This window comes from Salmo trutta, chromosome 2, assembly GCF_901001165.1.
Source record: "Salmo trutta chromosome 2, fSalTru1.1, whole genome shotgun sequence".
NCBI lineage: Eukaryota > Metazoa > Chordata > Actinopteri > Salmoniformes > Salmonidae > Salmo > Salmo trutta.
In genome coordinates, this window is record NC_042958.1 from 33,419,794 (window position 1) to 33,438,466 (window position 18,673).

The 18,673-nt window shown below is 42.9% G+C and overlaps 1 protein-coding gene across 2 annotated transcripts in view; it reads left to right on the forward strand.

Moving 5' to 3' along the window:
- The window catches only part of LOC115154252 (limb region 1 protein homolog), a 65,393-nt gene that overhangs the window by 10,831 nt on the left and 35,889 nt on the right, over window positions 1-18,673 (forward strand). For both annotated transcript variants that reach the window (XM_029700294.1, XM_029700285.1), the window contains exons 3-5: window positions 5,863-5,902; window positions 7,429-7,568; window positions 8,842-8,945. In XM_029700294.1, the coding sequence (XP_029556154.1) occupies window positions 5,863-5,902; window positions 7,429-7,568; window positions 8,842-8,945 (284 nt within the window). The remainder of the gene's footprint in view (window positions 1-5,862; window positions 5,903-7,428; window positions 7,569-8,841; window positions 8,946-18,673) is intronic.

Genomic DNA, 18,673 nt, shown 5'->3' on the forward strand with positions numbered 1-18,673 from the left:
GAGATCTAAATAACCATAGGAAAGAACTTAACCTGGCCCAACTTCTTTTCCTGCTCCTGTTGGGCTTTTGCAGATTCTGCCATTACTCTCCTGAAGTTGCCGGTGATAGGCTACACGAGGAGTCGGCAACCTTTCTCATGTGGCATGCCAATTTATATTTTCTACCGATCTGTATGCCAGTTACGGATTTCATATGCACATTTTCGTGAAATGGTTGCATTTAATTTCTAATTTCGTGGGGGCTGTTTTGTTAGACTTCAGTGCAACTTTTGACATTATTGATCATAGTCTGCTGCTTGAAAAACGTATGTGTTATCACTTTAAACCCTTGCTATATTGTGTATAAAGAGTTACCTGTTTAAGAGAACAGAGGGTGTTATTTAATGAAAGCCTCCAACATAATCCAAGTAGAATCAGGAATTCCCCAGGGCAGCTGTCTAGGCCCCTTACTTTTTTCAATCTTTACCAACAACATGCTGCTGGCTTTGAGTAAAGCAAGTGTGTCTATGTATGCGGATGACTCAACGCTATACATGTCAGCTAGCAGAGCGACTGAAATGACTGCAACACATAACAAAGAGCTGCAGTTAGTTTCAGAATGGGTGGCAAGGAATACATTTGTCCTAAATATTTCAAAAACTAAAAGCATGGGACAAATCATTCACTAAACCCTAAACCTCAAATAAATATTGTAATGAATAATGTGGTAATTGAGCAAGTTGAGGGGACTAAACTGCTTGGAGTAACCCTGGATTGAAAACTGTCATGGTCAAAACATATTGATAGAACAGTAGTTAGGATGGGTAGAAGTCTGTCCATAAAAGCGCTGCTCTGCGTTCTTAACACTATCAACAAGGCAGGTCCTACAGGCCCTTGTTTTGTCACACCTGGACTACTGTTCAGTTGTGGGGTCAGGTGCCACAGAGGGATTTAGGAAAATTGCATTTGGCTCAGAGCACGGCTGACCCTTAGATTTACACAGAGCTAACATTAATAATATGCATGTCAGCCTCTCCTGGCTCAAATTGGAGGAGAGCTTGACTTCATCACTGCTTGTATTTATGAGAGGTATTGACACATTGAATGCCCCAAGCTGTCAGTTTGAACTACCTGCACACAGCTCAGACAGCCATGCATACCCCACAAGAAATGGCACCGTAGGTCTCTTCACATTCCCCAAGTCCAGAACAGACTACGGGAGGCACACAGTACTACATAGAGCCATGACTACATGGAACTCTATTCCACATCAAGTAACTCATGCAAGCACTAAAATTAGATTTAAAAAACAGATAGAAATACACCTAACGGAACAGCAGGGACTGTGAAGCAACACATAGGCACCGACACATGCATACTAACTAGAGGTCGACCGATTTAATCGGAATGGCCGACTTAATTAGGGCTGATTTCAAATTTTCATAACAAGCCTGGCTCGTTGCGAACTAATTTGCCAGAATTTTACGTAATTATGTCATAACATTGAAGGTTGTGCAATGTAACAGGAATATTTAGACTTAGGGATGCCACCCGTTAGATGAAATGGGGAATGGTTCCGTATTTCACTGAAAGGAAAAACGTTTTGTTTTCAAGATGATAGTTTCCAGATTCGACCATATTAATGACCTAAGGCTCGTATTTCTGTGTGTTTATTATATTATAATTAAGTCTATGATTTGATAGAGCAGTCTGAGCGGTGGTAGGCAGCAGCAGGCTCGTAAGCATTCATTCAAACAGCACTTTTGTGCGTTTTGCCAGCAGCTCTTCGCTGTGCTTCAAGCATTGCCCTATTTATGACTTCAAGCCTATCAACTCCCAAGATTAGGCTGGTGTAACCGATGTGAAATGGCTAGCTAGTTAGCGGGGTGCACGCTAATAGCGTTTCAAACGTCACTCGCTCTGAGACTTGGAGTGGTTGTTCCCCTTGCTCTGCATGGGTAACGCTGCTTTGAGGGTGGCTGTTGTCGATGTGTTCCTGGTTCGAGCCCAGGTAGGAGCGAGGAGAGGGACGGAAGCTATACTGTTACACTGGCAATACTAAAGTGCCTATAAGAACATCCAATAGTCAAAGGTTTATGAAATACAAATGGTATAGAGAGAAATAGTCCTATAATTCCTATAATAACTACAACCTAAAACTTCTTACCTGGGAATATTGAAGACTCATGTTAAAAGGAACCACCAGCTTTCATATGTTCTCATGTTCTGAGCAAGGAACTTAAACGCTAGCTTTCTTACATGGCACATATTGCACTTTTACTTTCTTCTCCAACACTTTGTTTTTGCATTATTTAAACCAAATTGAACATGTTTCATTATTTATTTGAGGCTAAATTGATTTTATTGATGTATTATATTAAGTTAAAATAAGTGTTCATTCAGTATTGTTGTAATTGTCATTATTACAACAACAACAACAACAAAATCGGCCGATTAATCGGCATTGGCCCTTTGGGCCTCCAATAATCGGTATCGGTACGGCGCTGAAAAATCATAATCGGTCGACCTCTAATACTAACACACAATAACATACTCACTATACACACACGTACACATGGATTTTGTAGATATGTGGTAGTAGAATAGGGGCCTGAGAGCACACACACTTAGTGTGTTATGAAATCTGTTGTGAATGTATTGTAATGTTTTTATAATTGTATAACTACCTTAATTTAGCTGGACCCCAGGAAGAGTAGCTGCTGCCTAGGCAAAAACTAATGGGGATCCATAATAAATAACATCTTCATATCTCTATCATTGTCATGTGGTTAATCAAAATTCTATCCAAATCTTTATGATACAAACCTAAAAAGTAATCTCTATTGCCATTACCAAAAAATTGCCTACATAAAGCCAACAAATAAAAATATTTCAGCCTGCAGGTAGAAAATATCCAGCTAAATATAAATATCCTATAAATCACATTGGCTACACATGGCCTGTCTGCAACGAACTTGAAACATTGTATCTACAATTAACTTTGGTCCAGACAAAGCTTGTTGTGCTAGTGAACTTGCAACATTGTATAAAATATTCTGGGCCCTCAGTTTCCTGCTCCAGTGAGCTCTAGGCTATTTGTGCAAGGGATAAGAAGCAGTGCTTGACTTTGACAGGAGCTCACAGGAGCTGAGTACCGGCACCTCAAAGTGAAAACAGGTATTTGGACATTTTAAATACTTTATTTACGTAAGAATTCAGACCCTTTGCTATAAGACTTGAAATGGAGCTCAGGTGCATCCTGTTTCCATTGATCATCCTTGATCTTTCTACAACTTCATTGGAGTCCTCCTATGGTAAATTCAATTGATTGAACACTACCTGTCTGCAGTGCATTCGGGAAGTATTCAGACCCCTTGACTTTTTCCACATTTTGTTATGTTGCAGCTTTATTCTAAAATTGATTATATATTTTTTTTCTCTCATCAATCTACACACAGTACCCGTTAATGACAAAGCAAAACCAGGTTTTTAGAAATGTTTGCAAAAGTATTAAAAATAAAAACGGAAATAACATTTACATAAGTATTCAGACCCTTTATTCAGTACTTTGTTGAAGTGATTACAGCCTCGAGTCTTCTTGGTTTTGACGCTACAAGCCTGGCACACCTGTATTTGGGGAGTTTCTCCCATTATTCTGTGCGGGATCCTCTCAAGCTCTGTCAGTTTGAATGGATGAGTGTTGCTGCCCAGCTATTTTCAGGTCTCTCAGAGATGTTCAATTGTGTTCAAGTCCGGGCTCTGGCTGGGCCACTCAAGGACATTCAGAGACTTGTCCCGAAGCCACTCCTCGTTGTCTTGGTTGTGTGCTTAGGGTCGTTGTACTGTTGGAAGCTGATCCTTCGTCCCAGTCTGAGGTCCTGAGCGCTTTGGAGCAAGTTTTCATCAAGGATCTCTCTGTCCCTTGCTCCGTTCATCTTTCCCTCGATCCTGACTAGCCTCCCAGTCCCTGCCGCTGAGAAGTGACTTCTGTTTGGTCACTCTACCATAAAGGTCTAATTGGTGGAGTGCTGCAGAGATGGTTGTTCTTCTGGAAGGTTTTTCCTTCTCCACAGAGGAACTCCGGAGCTCTCTGTGACCATCGGGTTTTTAGTCACCTCCCTGATCAATGCCCTTCTCCCCGATTGCTCAGTTTGGCCAGGCGGCCAGCTCAAGGAAGAGTCTTGGTGGTTCCAACCTTCTGCCATTTAAGAATGATTGAGGCCACTGTGTTCTTGGGGACATTCAATTCTGCAGACATTTTTTGGTACCCTTCCCCAGACCTGTGCCTCGACACAATCCAGTCTCGGAGCTCTATGGACAATTCCTTCGACCTCATGGCTTGGTTTTTCTCTGACATGCACTGTCAACTGTGGGACCTTATAGACAGGTGTGTGCCTTTCCAAATCATGTCCAATCAATTGAATTTACCACAGGTGGACTCCAATCAAATTGTAGAAACATCTCAAGGATGATCAATGGAAACAGGATGCACCTGAGCTCAATTTTGAGTGTCATAGCAAAGGGTCTGAATACTTTATGTAAATAAAGTATTTCTGTTTTTTATTTTTAAAAGTTTGCTAAAATCTAATTATGGGGTGTTGTGTGTAGATTGCTGAGTATTTTTTTGAAAAATGTTTTAATTGATTTTAGAATAAGTTTGTAACGTAACAAATGTCGAAAGAGTAAAGTGGTCTGAATACTTTCTGAAGGCACTACAACAATCTCGGTCGACCAACAGCCTAGCGACCAAACAATCGACCAGTCGACTAATTTGGGGCAGCCCTACTTGTAACACAACAAAATGTGGAAAACGTCAAGGGGTGTGAATACTTTTTGAAGGCACTCTACCTAGTGAAAATGTATACTGACACAATAAGGCACCCCGGGGGTTTGTGGTATATGGCCAATATACCACAGCTAAGGGCTGTTCTTAAGCACGACGCAATGCGGAGTGCCTGGGTACAGCCCTTAGCCGTGGAATATATGCCATATACCACAAACCCCCGAGGCGCCTTATTGCTATTATAAACTGGTTACCAACGTAATTAGAGCAGTAAATTGAAATGTTCTGTCATACCCGTGGTATACGGTATGATATACCACGACTGTCAGCCAATCATCATTCAGGTCTCGAACCACCCAGTTTATACTTTCTAAATTAACTTCAGATGCATTTGCTGTCCAGCACTGGAAATGCAATCACTCATTTGATATTTATTCTGAGGGAAAGGTTTCTCTCAAGATCAAAAGTATATGGCTTTCCATGTAATGTTCCCTACGATGAAACTAATATGACCCCCACACCCACATGAAGTGTGTTGATAGTATAAACAGATGGGCCATGGATAGAAATGGGCCTATAGCCAGCCTAACTGCAAGTTTTACTATGTGTAGAATCAAAGTCAAATAATCACTAGATGTAGTTATGATGAACTCTCTTCCACGCCCATTGTTCTTGGACAAGAATAGAACGTCCAGGTCACCCTGGTTTCTCAAAGCTCCTTTTAAAAGTAGACCACTCCACATCAAAGATCCTCTGTGAAATATTGTGCCCAGAAAATCTAGGCTATTATTTTCTCCACACCCAGGTAGCTACAGTACAGTAGGTACATGTATCAGTCCCAAATGGCACCCTATTCCCTACATAGGCCCTATGGACCCTGGTCAAAGTAGTGCACTGTGTAGAGAATAGTGTGCCATTTGGGACATGCCCATAGGAAAAAGGGACTCCCCTAAGCCAAGTACACTGATGCATTAACGGTAGTCCAACCCAGGATTTGAACCAGGCAACATGGGGTTTGTAGTCCCAAGAGGCCCTTGGATGTCTCTGTAGGGTTCATTTGCTGTACCTGCTGTAAATTTAAGTGGTTTCCTCTCCCTCAGATGACCAGGAGGACGAAGACGCCATCGTCAACAGAATATCGTGAGTGGAACTACTTTCAATAAAGCTGTTAAGAAATAGCCCTACTTCTAGTATCTCAGTGTTTCCCCAACCGATCCTCATGCCTCTTAGCCGTTCCACATATTTGTTCTATTCCAACACTAGCACACCTGATTCAACTAGCCAACTAATCAGCAAGTACTGATTAGGTGAATCAGGTGTGCTTGTGTTGGAATAGAACAAATATGTGGAATGGCTGAGGGTCACGAGGACAGTTTTGGGAAGCACAGGTGTAGCCTATGTCTTGGTTCGAATGGCTGATGTGGCTTGTCTTTCACATAGCACACACCACTGCACACCAGGCCTAACCAACACAACTCTGGTAGTAAAGCAGAAACAATAGACCATATGTTTGCAGTCCACTTTGTCATTTGTCCTCTTTGGTCCAGCTAATGGTGATATTGCAAGGGGGAACAGCTGAGCAAAGTAAATAGTGTAGCATTCCACATGAATTAGATTCTCGAGCTATATATCAAAGTGGTGACTTTGTCCACATCCCACAGTGGACCAGAACATAAGTAGTCTTCTGGCCAGCAGAATCTGGCAAGCTCCACATGCAGGCTAAAGCCCAGGCCCCTGCTCTGCTGGGATGCCAGGTTGGAGGGGAGGGAGGGATATAGATTGACATACAGCTCATAGACACTGAAGTGGCCATCTGCTCCATTAGTATTTAAGTTAAGTGGTCGACTGTTCCCAAATGGAACCCTATTCCCCATGTGGTGCACTACTTTTGACCAGGGCCCGTAGTGCACTATATAGGAGATGGGGTGCCATTTGGGAAGCAGCCTGCTGCACTAAACAACTTAATTCCCTTATTATTAATCCCTGTCACACTGTATAAGAGGATCCTCCATTAATGTGACTTGTAATCTAACACTAATCCTTTAATGACCGTTGGCCTACAGGTCTACTTGAGTAATCAAATTTATTCAAATGATTCCTAGCCTGCATGAATGTGGGCATTGTATGTGTGGACACAGCTCATGTAGATGCATTTGAATGCTGATGTGTAGAGCTGTGACACTGCCATTCTTATATGAATTAATACTGTAAGACGGGGGTAGGCAACTAGATTTAGCCGCGGGATGATTTTTGTCAGAGCGACGGGTCGGGGGGCCGGAACATAATTATAACAATTTGATCACTGCAAATTGACCACAACTAAGGCCAAAAAGTGATTTTGTATTTGAAAATAGCAATAATTTCATGCCTTGATTACATTGAGACACGATCACATAAGTGTCTATTTGTGGGACTACTTGGGAACAGATTTCCTAAATGAAACTCATTTTAGCTGGTGATGTAAAAAAAAATGTTTTTATTTTTTGAAATCACTCGCGGACTGGTTTTGTCCCGCGGGCCACCTGTTGCCGACACTAGCTGTAAGATACTGTATGTGTGTAAGTTCTTAACAAAGCTGTGTGATTTCACAGCAAACTGTAGACTTTCTTACTAATTCCTCTCTTTCACTGTGTGTGTGTGTGTGTGTGTGTGTGGCTCCCCCACAGACTGTACCTGTGCACCTTCACCCTGGCCATGTCGGGTGGGGCTGTTCTCCTCCTGCCTTTCTCTATCATTAGCAATGAGATCCTGCTCTCCTTCCCCAAAAACTACTACATTCAGTGGCTCAATGGCTCCCTCATCCATGGTCAGTAGTGTCATTCACATTTCACATCTTGTTTGTTTGGTTGCATCCCAGATGGCACCCTATCCCCTATATAGCATCCTACTTTTGACCAGGGCCCATAGGGTTCTGGTTGAAAGTAGTGCACTGTGTAGGGAATAGGGTGCCATTTGGGATGTGGACTTTATGTGGATTGACTATGTTTGGAGTGCTTTCGATTTTTGTAGTTCCAGCTTTAGATAAGTAAAGCCTGGTCTCTTTGGATTTGGTCCACTAACCACACATAACAGAATCACTCCTTTTATACATCCAGTCACAAAGATCTGTTTCCATCAGACTTGTGCGTCCCAAATGGCACCCTATACCCTATAAATTGCACCACTTTCAACCAGAGCCCTATGGGCCCTCGTCAAAAGAAGTAAAGGGAATAGGACACAACCTGGTGGTTTGTCAGAGAGTGTTACATTAGTCAAGACCTGCTTTTCTATTTGTGAGCATGATGGCAAAGCATGCCTAAACCATCCGAACGGCAGTAGCCACCAACCCTAGTCCCGGAGGTCTGCAGGGGGTGTAGGCTTTTGTTCTAGCACTGCACCCGATTCTACACACCTGACTCATGCAATCAACATATCATTAGCGGAAACAGACGTGGCTTGATGGTGCTGGCCTGGAACAAAAGTCTGCACACCCATAGCTCTTCAGGAACAGGGTATTAGTAAGCTAACGCCGGAAACTAGATCCCCCTAGATACTGGTCTTGACAGGAAGAAATAAAAACTGTCGGGGGACGTTCTCATCTGCATTGTTCAACCAATCCAGTAAATGTGGAGGAGGAGTTAAGCTGGAGTGTCGCGTTGTGTCACAGGCTCTCTTTCCATTTCCCTGAAAATTGCAACATCCGGTTGTTGGAGATTCGGCAGAGGATAGGGTATTACAAACATCTTCATTTGCAGTCACAAGGGGGCATCAGAGTCCATGGTTTAGCAGTTGACTGCAGGAATACATGGTGGCCAGTGGATACAACTGTGCTGTCTATCTATCCAACGCAACGCTTTCTCGTGAGACTAGACGTGTCCCAAATGGCACCCTATTCCCTGTATAGCGCACTACCCAGTGCACTATTTAGGGTAGTAGTGCATTTATGTAGGGAATAGCGTGGCATTTAGGATGCCTCCTGAGGATAGTGTGTGTTATTGTAAGGTGTGATTTCTGTCATGTTGTATTTTGCTTGGTGACAATCTTGAAAGATTGATTGGTTGATTCATTGATCAGGACTACCTGTAATGTTGCCCTTACAGGCCTGTGGAATCTGGTATCGCTCTTCTCCAATCTCTGCCTCTTCGTCCTGATGCCGTTTGCCTATTTCTTCCTGGAGTCCGAGGGATTTGCTGGATCAAAAAAGGTACATAACGCATGGTTCGCTAACAACTTGCTAAAACCTGTGTATTTTTGTTTTACACGCTCTTGTAGTATTGATGAACTCTTGATCTTTCTTGATTTACATCTCCATGTTTTCACACAACTGTTTTAAAATTGTCCGCTGTCCACTGTGCCATAGCAGAACTACACTATCTTTATCAATCATTAATCCTAATGATTATGGCTATTGAGTCGATTGTCATAAGCAGAGCATGTTGCAGAGTAGATAGTTTTAGTCTCTTTTGTTTCTCTGCCTTTCATTGTCTAAGAATATCTATTAATTCCTGTTTACATTGTCTGTCTGTGTGAGAGTATGTCTAGTGACAACAGCAGGTGCCTGGTCCTTGCCCTCTCTCTGACTCTCATCAGTTGACCGTAACTGCGACCGCAAAAACCTCATTAACCCCGAAACAACGACAATCTGGTCTTCGGCATCCGCCACATCCTGACAAGCCGTTCCAATAAGCCAGACGCTGCAAACAGTTCAACACCACGGCATCGGCCTCCGTGATTTAGGGCCTGATTCTCTCCCCCCCCCCCCCCTCTGCCCTAAAATAAAACTTCAAAAGGACAACCTAATAATCGAGTTGTAAGCCTCTGCAAACTTCCTCTTTTAATGAATTACCTCTGAAAAGAGGCCGGGGCCCATGTTTCGCGGGGCCATAAAGACAGAACAACGTGATGGCACAATGGAGCTGAAAAAGCGCGGGGAAAGATTTACTTTTAATACACCTCTATCCTGTGTCACAGTTTGAAACCCCTCTGGTTTATGTCCCTCCTGGCAAACTTACATAAAAATGTGTCTGTTACTGTAGTTTACAGCCCTGTTTTTTGGGGGGGGGCGGGCTGCTAATTTGTTTCGTTTGGATTTCTTGTAATGAAGTCCAGGATGGCAAGGAAGTGGAACACACTGGCCTCTATCACTTTATGATTTTGTACCCTTTCTTGCTACTGATCATCTATAAATTTGCTGAGAGGAAGCACTGCTTAATGTTGGCTACACATCCAGGTATATTTGTGTGTATTTGTGGAGAACAGAGGAAAGCACCCTGCCGAGTCACTCGTCAGACCAACCACAGGATGACCATTTAAAAGCTTGATTTAAGTTTTTATAATGTGATATTATCCCTCTCCCAATAAAAGTATTAGAGACCGAGTATTAGATTTCAGGGGTTTATGTGGCCATAATGTTACGCCACTGAAAAGTCCCTTTGACTGCGGAAATGAAGTGAATGATGAATTTAACTGGTAACGGTTTAAGTCAGGTTTTTCATGTGGCTCTGTTTACTTTTGACGAGGGCACTAAAGCTCTCCGAGTTGAATCGAGATTGAAATGTTCTATGCTTTTTTTTATTTTTATTAGCTCACTCAGATGTTCTGTTGTCCACATGATTAACAGTCTTTCAAATTGTCCAAATTGTGGATGAATCGGAATTACGGCCCAAATGTGGGTATGAACTAACTTTGTTCACCGGCATAAAATACCCCACAATAACCTTACTCTCTCTGACTTTCTTAGCTGAAAAAGATTCCTTACTAATGGTTGTAAAATGCTTTTAAAATCATTTGCGGAGAAGTGGCAGATTTTAAATGTCATCTTATCGTTGAGCGGTTTTGGCTCCTGGTCTTGTTCCAGAAACCCATTTATGCTGCGGACTGTGTGCCAGCCAGTCATCATCTCATGCTTATACAGAGATACTAGACTAGATCTACTTTGTGATGAACGCACCACCTTTTAGGGCTGGTTGGTTTTAGGCCAGGGATGGGCAACTGGCCTATCCCTGGCCCGTGGATACATTCTTTGGGGACTCCGCCAGGGTCTGAATTACTGTTGAGTTAGAATAGTAGAATACACAAGGTGCCATTTTGAAATTTGGTTGTGCATCAGTAGTTTTTCTCTTGTTATGTCAGTCACTGACATTCACTCAATTAGCCCATGTCACCAAAATCTTTTTAGATAGATTGGTAAGTTAGTCTAGCCATCCATCTAAACGTATAGTATTCGTAGTCTAATTACCGACTGGGTGGCCCCAATTGATTTTGTTAGTCACTTTCACTCCGGTATCATATTAACAACTGCAAACATTTCTCTCCACCAGTCCACCCTATGGCAAAATTGTAGAATTGCAGGAAATTAGCTGTAAAATGGCTACATTTTCTCTCTGTCCCATGGCAAAATGTAGAATTGCTGCAAACTTGCTTTAAAACTGCTACTTTTTCTCTACGCCCCATGCCAAAATGTGGCGAATTACAGGAAATTAACTTGAATTCAAGTTTTATTCTCTCCGTTGTCAAGAAAGGGGGCATCTTGATGTGTACAAATTGTTTGTGGCCCCCACCCCCATCAAAGTTGCCCATCCCTGATTTAAGTTATAATTCAAACTAGGCTTTTTGTTTCTTGGATATTACATTTTTTGTGTGTGTTTTTGTTTTTATATATTAACTATCAATGATCTATTAATTATCTTTAACTATGAATTATTTTGGTTTTAGCGTATATAAGCATATCCCTCTGATGTGGAGGGTGAAGGCCCTGTTGTGTATTCACCACCAGTAGATGGCATGTTTATGATGATGGTCGGTCAGTATCTGTATGATGGACTACTGGCCTGAGTGGTCTAGGCCCTAGGGTCTCTCCTCTGCCTTGGCCTTGTAGCTATCCCAGTCCATCCAGACAACCTCATTTCAAAGGCTTCCAATAAAGGACTGTGGGCCTAAATCTGCATACATCCCCTTGGCATGAGAATTATCCCGTTCATATGGGATAGAAACATTACGTCAACAAAGCTGTTATCAAGTATAGAGTGGTGTGCCTTTTTTTGTCTTCCAACCAATATTGAGTACTCTGTGGATGCTCTCCTTCACTAGGTTATGTTCCAAATAGCATCCTATTTCCCATAAAGTGCACTACTGTTTTTTTTCTGGTCAAAATTTGTGCACTATATAGGGGACAGGGTGCCATTTGGGACCCAGACTTAGTCTGACCCAGAAAGTGACCCAGCTATGGGCCAGCAGTTTTCATCTGTTGCTAAAAGAAGCTCCTCATCAATCTAGCGCCCTAGGCTAAACCCTTTAATGAAGAAAAGTGTGTGTGTTTATTGTGGAGGGGAAACGTCTGAGCTGAGTAAACCGCCTTGTGTTACTAAGATACTGTTCTTTGTTGGCGCTCCACAATGGAGCCTGGATGTTTATTTCAAATCTCCCTGCACATGTAGACATTTTTCCCAGGCCTTGGCTCTGGCAGGGGTGGCCGGAGAATATAAAGTGATGTTTACATACCTTCCTTTAAGGTCAGAATGTCTCACGAAAGCCCCTCTGTTACAATGTCCATCGCCATGGTAACATATTAGTTTGAGCTGAGAATTTCTTATTTCCCTCTCTGTCTTTCAAACGAATTGATCAGCTCCTAGAGGGACTGCATTTACATTTTTTGGATGAAATTGTCTGTTTATTTTATAGCTTGTGTTGTCTTTTGACGTATTAGACCTCTTTCTGTCATTTTGGAAAAAAATATATAGTGCCTGAGATTCAAGTCCAATGTTAATAGTTTCAAGAAAGTCTTATTCATTGGTTTGATCCCGGATTTTGGCACAAACATTTTTTTATTCAAGATTTAAAGCTGCAATGTGTAACTTTTTGGGCGACCCGACCAAATCCGCATAGAAATGTGAGTTATAGATCTGTCTTTCTCTTTGAAGACATGTCTAAGAAGCGGTAGATCTGTTCTTTGTGCTCTGTTTCTATGCTTCTTGTTCTTACGTTTCGTTTTGAGTCTTAAGTTTGGTTTTGTACACCAACTTCAAACAGCTGAAAATGTAATATTTTTTGTTATGGAAAATATATTTCACAGCGATTTTAGATGCTACAATGATTATCTACACAATGATTGCTTGTTTTGTCACATAAATTGAAGTTATGCGATATATTCTAATTGCAACCAGGATATGGTGGAGCGATTTCTGCATATTGCACATTTTAAGGTAGCCCAACTGGCCGCCAGATAACACTAATATTCCTTTTACTTAGTTTGTCATCTGCGTCCGACTTTAATGTATCCAGCCGGCTATACAGTGCCTTCAGAAAGTATTCACACACCTTGACTTATTCCACATTGTGTTATTACACAATGAGTTAAAAATGGATTATATTGCGTTTTATTAAATTATTAATTTATTTCTTTTTAAAAATGAAAAAAATAAACAGATTTTGAATATCCCTTTGAGCACGGTGAAGTTATTAATTACACTTTTGATGGTGTGTCAATACCTCTAGTCACTACAAAGATACAGGTGTCCTTCCTAACTCGGTTGCAGGAGAGGAAGGAAACCACTCAGGGATTTCACCATGAGGCCATTGGTGACTTTAAAACTGTTAGAGTTTAATGGCTGTGATAGGAGAAAACAACTGAGGATGGACTAACAACATTGTAGTTACTCCACAATACTAACCTAAATGACAGAGTGAAAGGAAGGAAGCCTGTACAGGCGACCGGCTCGTACATAAAACATCCTTATTTCAGGCTGCAACTTTGTCATCCTTAACTTCTTCGGGATTGATTTCCCGTCCACGGGACGGTTGAGCTAACGTAGGCTAATGCGTTTAGCATGAGGTTGTAAGTAACAAGAACATTTCCCATAGACATATCTGATATTGGCAGAAAGCTTAAATTCTTGTTCATCTAACTGCACTGTCTGATTTACAGTAGCTATTACAGTGAAAGAATACCATGTTATTGTTTGAGGAGAGCGCACAATTTTGGACAAAGATATTAATAAAACATTTGGGCAGTCTTGATGCAACATTTTGAATAGAAATGCAATGGTTCATTGGATCAGTCTAAAACTTTGCACGTACACTGCTGCCATCTAGTGGCCAAAATCTCAATTGCACCTGGGCTGGAATAGTACATTATGGCCTTTCTCTTGCATTTCAAAGATGATGGTACAAAAAATACAAAATAACATTTATTTTTCTTTGTATTATCTTTTACCAGATCTATTGTGTTATATTCTCCTACATTCCTTTCCACAAACGTCAATGTGTTTACTTTCAAATGGTACCAAGAATATGCATATCCTTGCTTCAGGGCCTGAGCTACAGGCAGTTAGATTTGGTTATGTCATTTTAGGCGAAGATTTTTGGAAAAGGGGCGGATCCTTAACTCGATTTAATGGCCCACTGGCCTCCAAAAAAGGGAAAATATGCATAGTGTCTTAATGAAACACAATTTTCCACCACCATGCTAGAGTGGCCAATGCTACTTCCTGATCTTGCGCATCGCATTCAGCCAGGGGAAACAACCGACTGCTGCAACCTGATTGGCTGAACGCGGGGTGCGACATCCCAAAATGTTGATTTTATTAACACAGGTGACGGTCATTTCTTCTTTGAGGACTTATCAGCCTGACACCTCTTGGTAATGACAACAAGATGGAGTCCTTGTAGGGGGACCTCTATACCAGGCGGTGTCAGAGGAAGGCCCTAATAATTGTCAAAGGCTCCAGCCACCCTAGTCATAGACTTTTCTCTCTGCTACCGTACAGCAAGCAGTACCGGAGCGCCAAGTCTAGAGTCCAAAAGGCTTCTTAACAGCTTCTACCCCTAAGCCATAAGACTCATGAACAGGTAATCAAATGGTTACCCAGACTATTTGCGTTGTCCCCCCTCTTTTTACGCTGCTGCTACTCTGTTTATTATCTATCCATAGTCACTAATTCTACCTACATGTACATATTACCTCAACCAACCTGTGCCCCCGCATATTGACTCTATACCGGTACCCCCTGTATATAGCCCCGCTTCTATTATTTTACTGCTGCTCTTTAATTATTTGTATTTTTTACTTATTTCGTTTTTACTAAACACTTATTTTTCTTAACTGCATTGTTTGTTAAGGGTTTGTAAGTAAGCATTTCACTGTATGGTCTGTTGTATTCAGTGCATGTGACTAATACATTTTTATTTGAATAAACTCGAGGAAAACATCAAAGGTAGCATACTGAAGCCTCTTCCTCCCTGTAAATCCCTTTGTTTTCTGACTCGTGTCTAATGTATTGGCCATGGGAGCTTGGAGCGAATGGCTCAGGTTCATTTAAAGGCTTTACATTTAAAACCAAAAAATGGGAGTGCTTGTGAAGTATGAGTTTTACGGCTTTGTTTATTCCTCTCTCGTCGTACAAGACTGACGTGAATCGAAGGATCGGGCTACGACGTGAAGCAAACGGTTTCCCACGTGCCCACTGCTGTGTCGTTGGGGTGAGTCTTTAGAAGTTTAGTTTGCGGCAGCTTTACAGGGGGAAGCTTTCCAGTCCCCTCCAGACCAGCGACTCCCTCTCTGTTTTCTGTCTCTGACACGGCCGGGGCTGAAGGCCGGGACTGAAGGGTACGCTAATAAGGGCCCTTTGCATCTGGCGTCTCTTTAGCAAGCATAGGCAGAGAAGTGGACTGGCTGGGAGTGGTGGATTGGGGTCGGCCCCCACCCTCCATCCCTCTGTCCCTCCATCCCACACGCTCCTGTCGGGGAGTGGAGCGATTTGCAGTGGGATGATCTCTGCCACTGTGCGCTGACCTGCTGCAGATTAATGGGGCTGGAGGGAAGGAAGCTCTCTCCCACCCCCCACCCGCCACAGAGACCCCATGTCTGGGTCTCTGTGGCGCTCAACCTCTCCCATGCATCCCTGCTATTCTTTATTCAATCTGTCACTATAGTCCCTATCCTCCTTCCTTATTCTATTCCTCTCCTGTCCCCCTCTCTCTGTCTCTCTGCAACTCTGCCCCACCCCTTCTTTACCTTCCTCTGTTTTCTCCCTCTCCTCACTCGTTTGCTCAGACCTAATTTTCTCCCTCTCGCTGTCCCATCTCATTTCCCATCACTCTCTCTCTCTCTTTCCCTCTCTCTTTCTCTGCCCTGGGGATGCGGAGGGAATAGCACACCATGGCACAATGACATTCAGCACTGATGAAACACTGCGTGTGTACCCCTTTTGGGCCCTGGTCAAAGTAGTGCACTATATAGGGTGCCATTGAGGATGCTGACACTGTCTAGCTATGCTTCCCCAAGGACACGCATGGGGATGCATGTATCCATTGTGCTGTACATAGCAGTATCCAGATATGTTGTTTCTGATCCTACAGAGTAAGAGGGTGGCATTGAGCCATTCAGTGTTGGTATTAGGGCAACCAGTGATTCAGTGTAGAGGTCTTCACAGGTCCAAAAAGTTGGATCCGAATGGAACTGACCTCTGGATTTCCTACAAGAACCCTAAACGGACCGGTAAAATAATAAAAAGAGAGACAAAAAAATATATCAGCTAAGTTTCCCTGTGGTTAATGTATAGGTTTAGTAATGTTGTAAGTCAGCAACTTCCCCCTAACCTAAAAGCTATAGTCTTTATGCAGAGCAGTGGTCGGGTCCACTAGGGTATATCCACTGTAAGGTAGTTAGACCTCTAATTCAGTGTCCCCTGGGTTGCTGGGGTTTGGAATGGAGCAGCACGGGCTGGCGCTCGGCTCTGGATTCCATGGCGCTCTCCCTTGCCTATTTTTAAACGTGTTTAACACGTTTTTGATGATTGTGGCGACTGTCTTCAGTGCTTACCATTCTAATGAAAAAACACATCTTCAGAAGAAAATAATTATGCTAATTTGTTATGAAAGAGCAACAAGGAGAATGCAGGGTATAAGTAATGGAATATGTTATGTGATACGTGATTCATTCAAAGCTTGCAATTCAGACCCTCTGCTTCCCAACACTTGGTCAACCTTTGTCTGACACTCCACAGAAATAATATTAGGGGAGGTGACAGGCATTGCCTTTGCCCTAAATGATCTGAATGGGTTATGATTTGAGCCTTATAAATGATTGAGAGGCCTGGCCATCGAGGGAATACACCTTCAGCATGGCATGGGCTGCTGGTTAAGGTGGACCGAGGCACCCGAGCGGAGCCGCCTCCTACAGCAGGCCATGCAAGGTTCTATCCATCCCGGAGCCTCCTTAAGAGTGTGTGTGTGTGTGTGTGTGTGTGTGTGTGTGTGTGTGGGACGTGACAGAAGTCCCTGAAAGCATTCCTCTCTCACCTCTTTCACCTCTGGGGACGAGATGCGTTCAGACATTCAACTGCTCTCCTCTTCTCCTCCACCATCTATCTATCTTTCCCCTTCCCTCCCTCTCTCCATCTCTCTCGGCATTGAGAGCTCCCTATTGGCCAGTTCAGCTCTGATGTGAGCCGCTAGACTGCAGCATCACAGTAGTTATGTACTCAGTTGGAGGAACTGAACACATTGGCGGATAGAGGTTTCAGTAAGCAGGTCAGGATAAAGGGCCTGTCATTTAATCCATTTTAGACCCGTGCACTTTTTAGGGAATAGGCTGTCATTTGAGACGAAGACATATTCCCTCGGTATACCACATGAGATGCTTCTCTAGATAAGGGGTTTTATAAGGTCTACTGAGGGAATGTCTTTGTCTCAAATGGCACCCTATTCCCAAAATGGTGTACTACTTTTTTGCCAGGGTCCATAGGGCTATATAGATATTAGGGTGCCATTTGGGACACAGACTACGTACAGTATATTCAAAACTCCTTTCCTCACTTTAGAGAATCGGTAGGCCTGCCTGCTGAGGTGCAGCAGATCGTACCAGACATGGCCACAATGGGGCGCTCTAGACTACTCCCACTGCTGTGCTAGAAACTTCTACACAGGTCCCTTCTATCTAGCCTATATGTGGGGGGATACTTCAGTAATATGACAGTCTATGTGTCCCCCAAAGGGCTCCCTATATTGTGCACTGCTTTTGACATAGTGCACTATATAGGGAATACGGTGCCATTTTGGGACACGAGCTTAGATTCAACAGCTCCGCTGTCTGTGTGGAGAGACCGTGTGTTTGCAGAATGTGATTGATTATCAAAATGGTTGTGATAATGGTGTTTGAGATCATTGGTAAGCTAAGTGTTCGGTGTGTGAAATGTGGGCTCAATGTTGAGTTCAGAGTTTTAAAAAGCAGTTACATTACATGAGGATCACCTTCAAGGAGGATCACTGCACTGTGTATTTATTTTATTGAACCTTTATTTAACTAGGCTAGTCAGTTAGGAACAAATTCTTACTTACAATTACGGCCTACTGGGGAACAGTGGGTTAACTGCTTTGTTCAGGGGCAGAACGACATATTTACTTTGTCAGCTCAGGGATTTGATCTAGCAACCTTTCAGTTACTGGCCAAAACAAATTCCACACACCAGTTAGCAGATCACCATTTACCTAGTAACAAATTGATCATAGATGCCCATTTGGGGCTAACCCACAAGCCCTGTGTAAGTCATGCTTTGCAGCCTATTCCTATAGTGCCAGACAGTATCTCCTCTACAGTGTTGTAAAACAGAGGCTGTGTCCCAAATAGCACCTTATCCCCTTTAAAGTACGCTGCTTTTGACCAGACCCCTATAGGCCCTGGTCAAAAGTAGTGCACTAGATAAGGAATATGGTGCCATTTGGAAGGCAGCCGCTGTTTCGCGTTCGTGTAGAGCCTGTCCGCCTCCACTGGCGGCGCGGGGGGTAAATGGACTCTTGTGTGAACAGGTAGAGAAGACTTTATTAACCACTCAGCAGTCTGTGACCCGGAAAACCCAAATTACCACAACTCCTGTCTGCGCTGGGCCGCAGGGCCGTGGGCGCGTTAAGAGCCCCCTAATCGTCCCCAGATGTAAT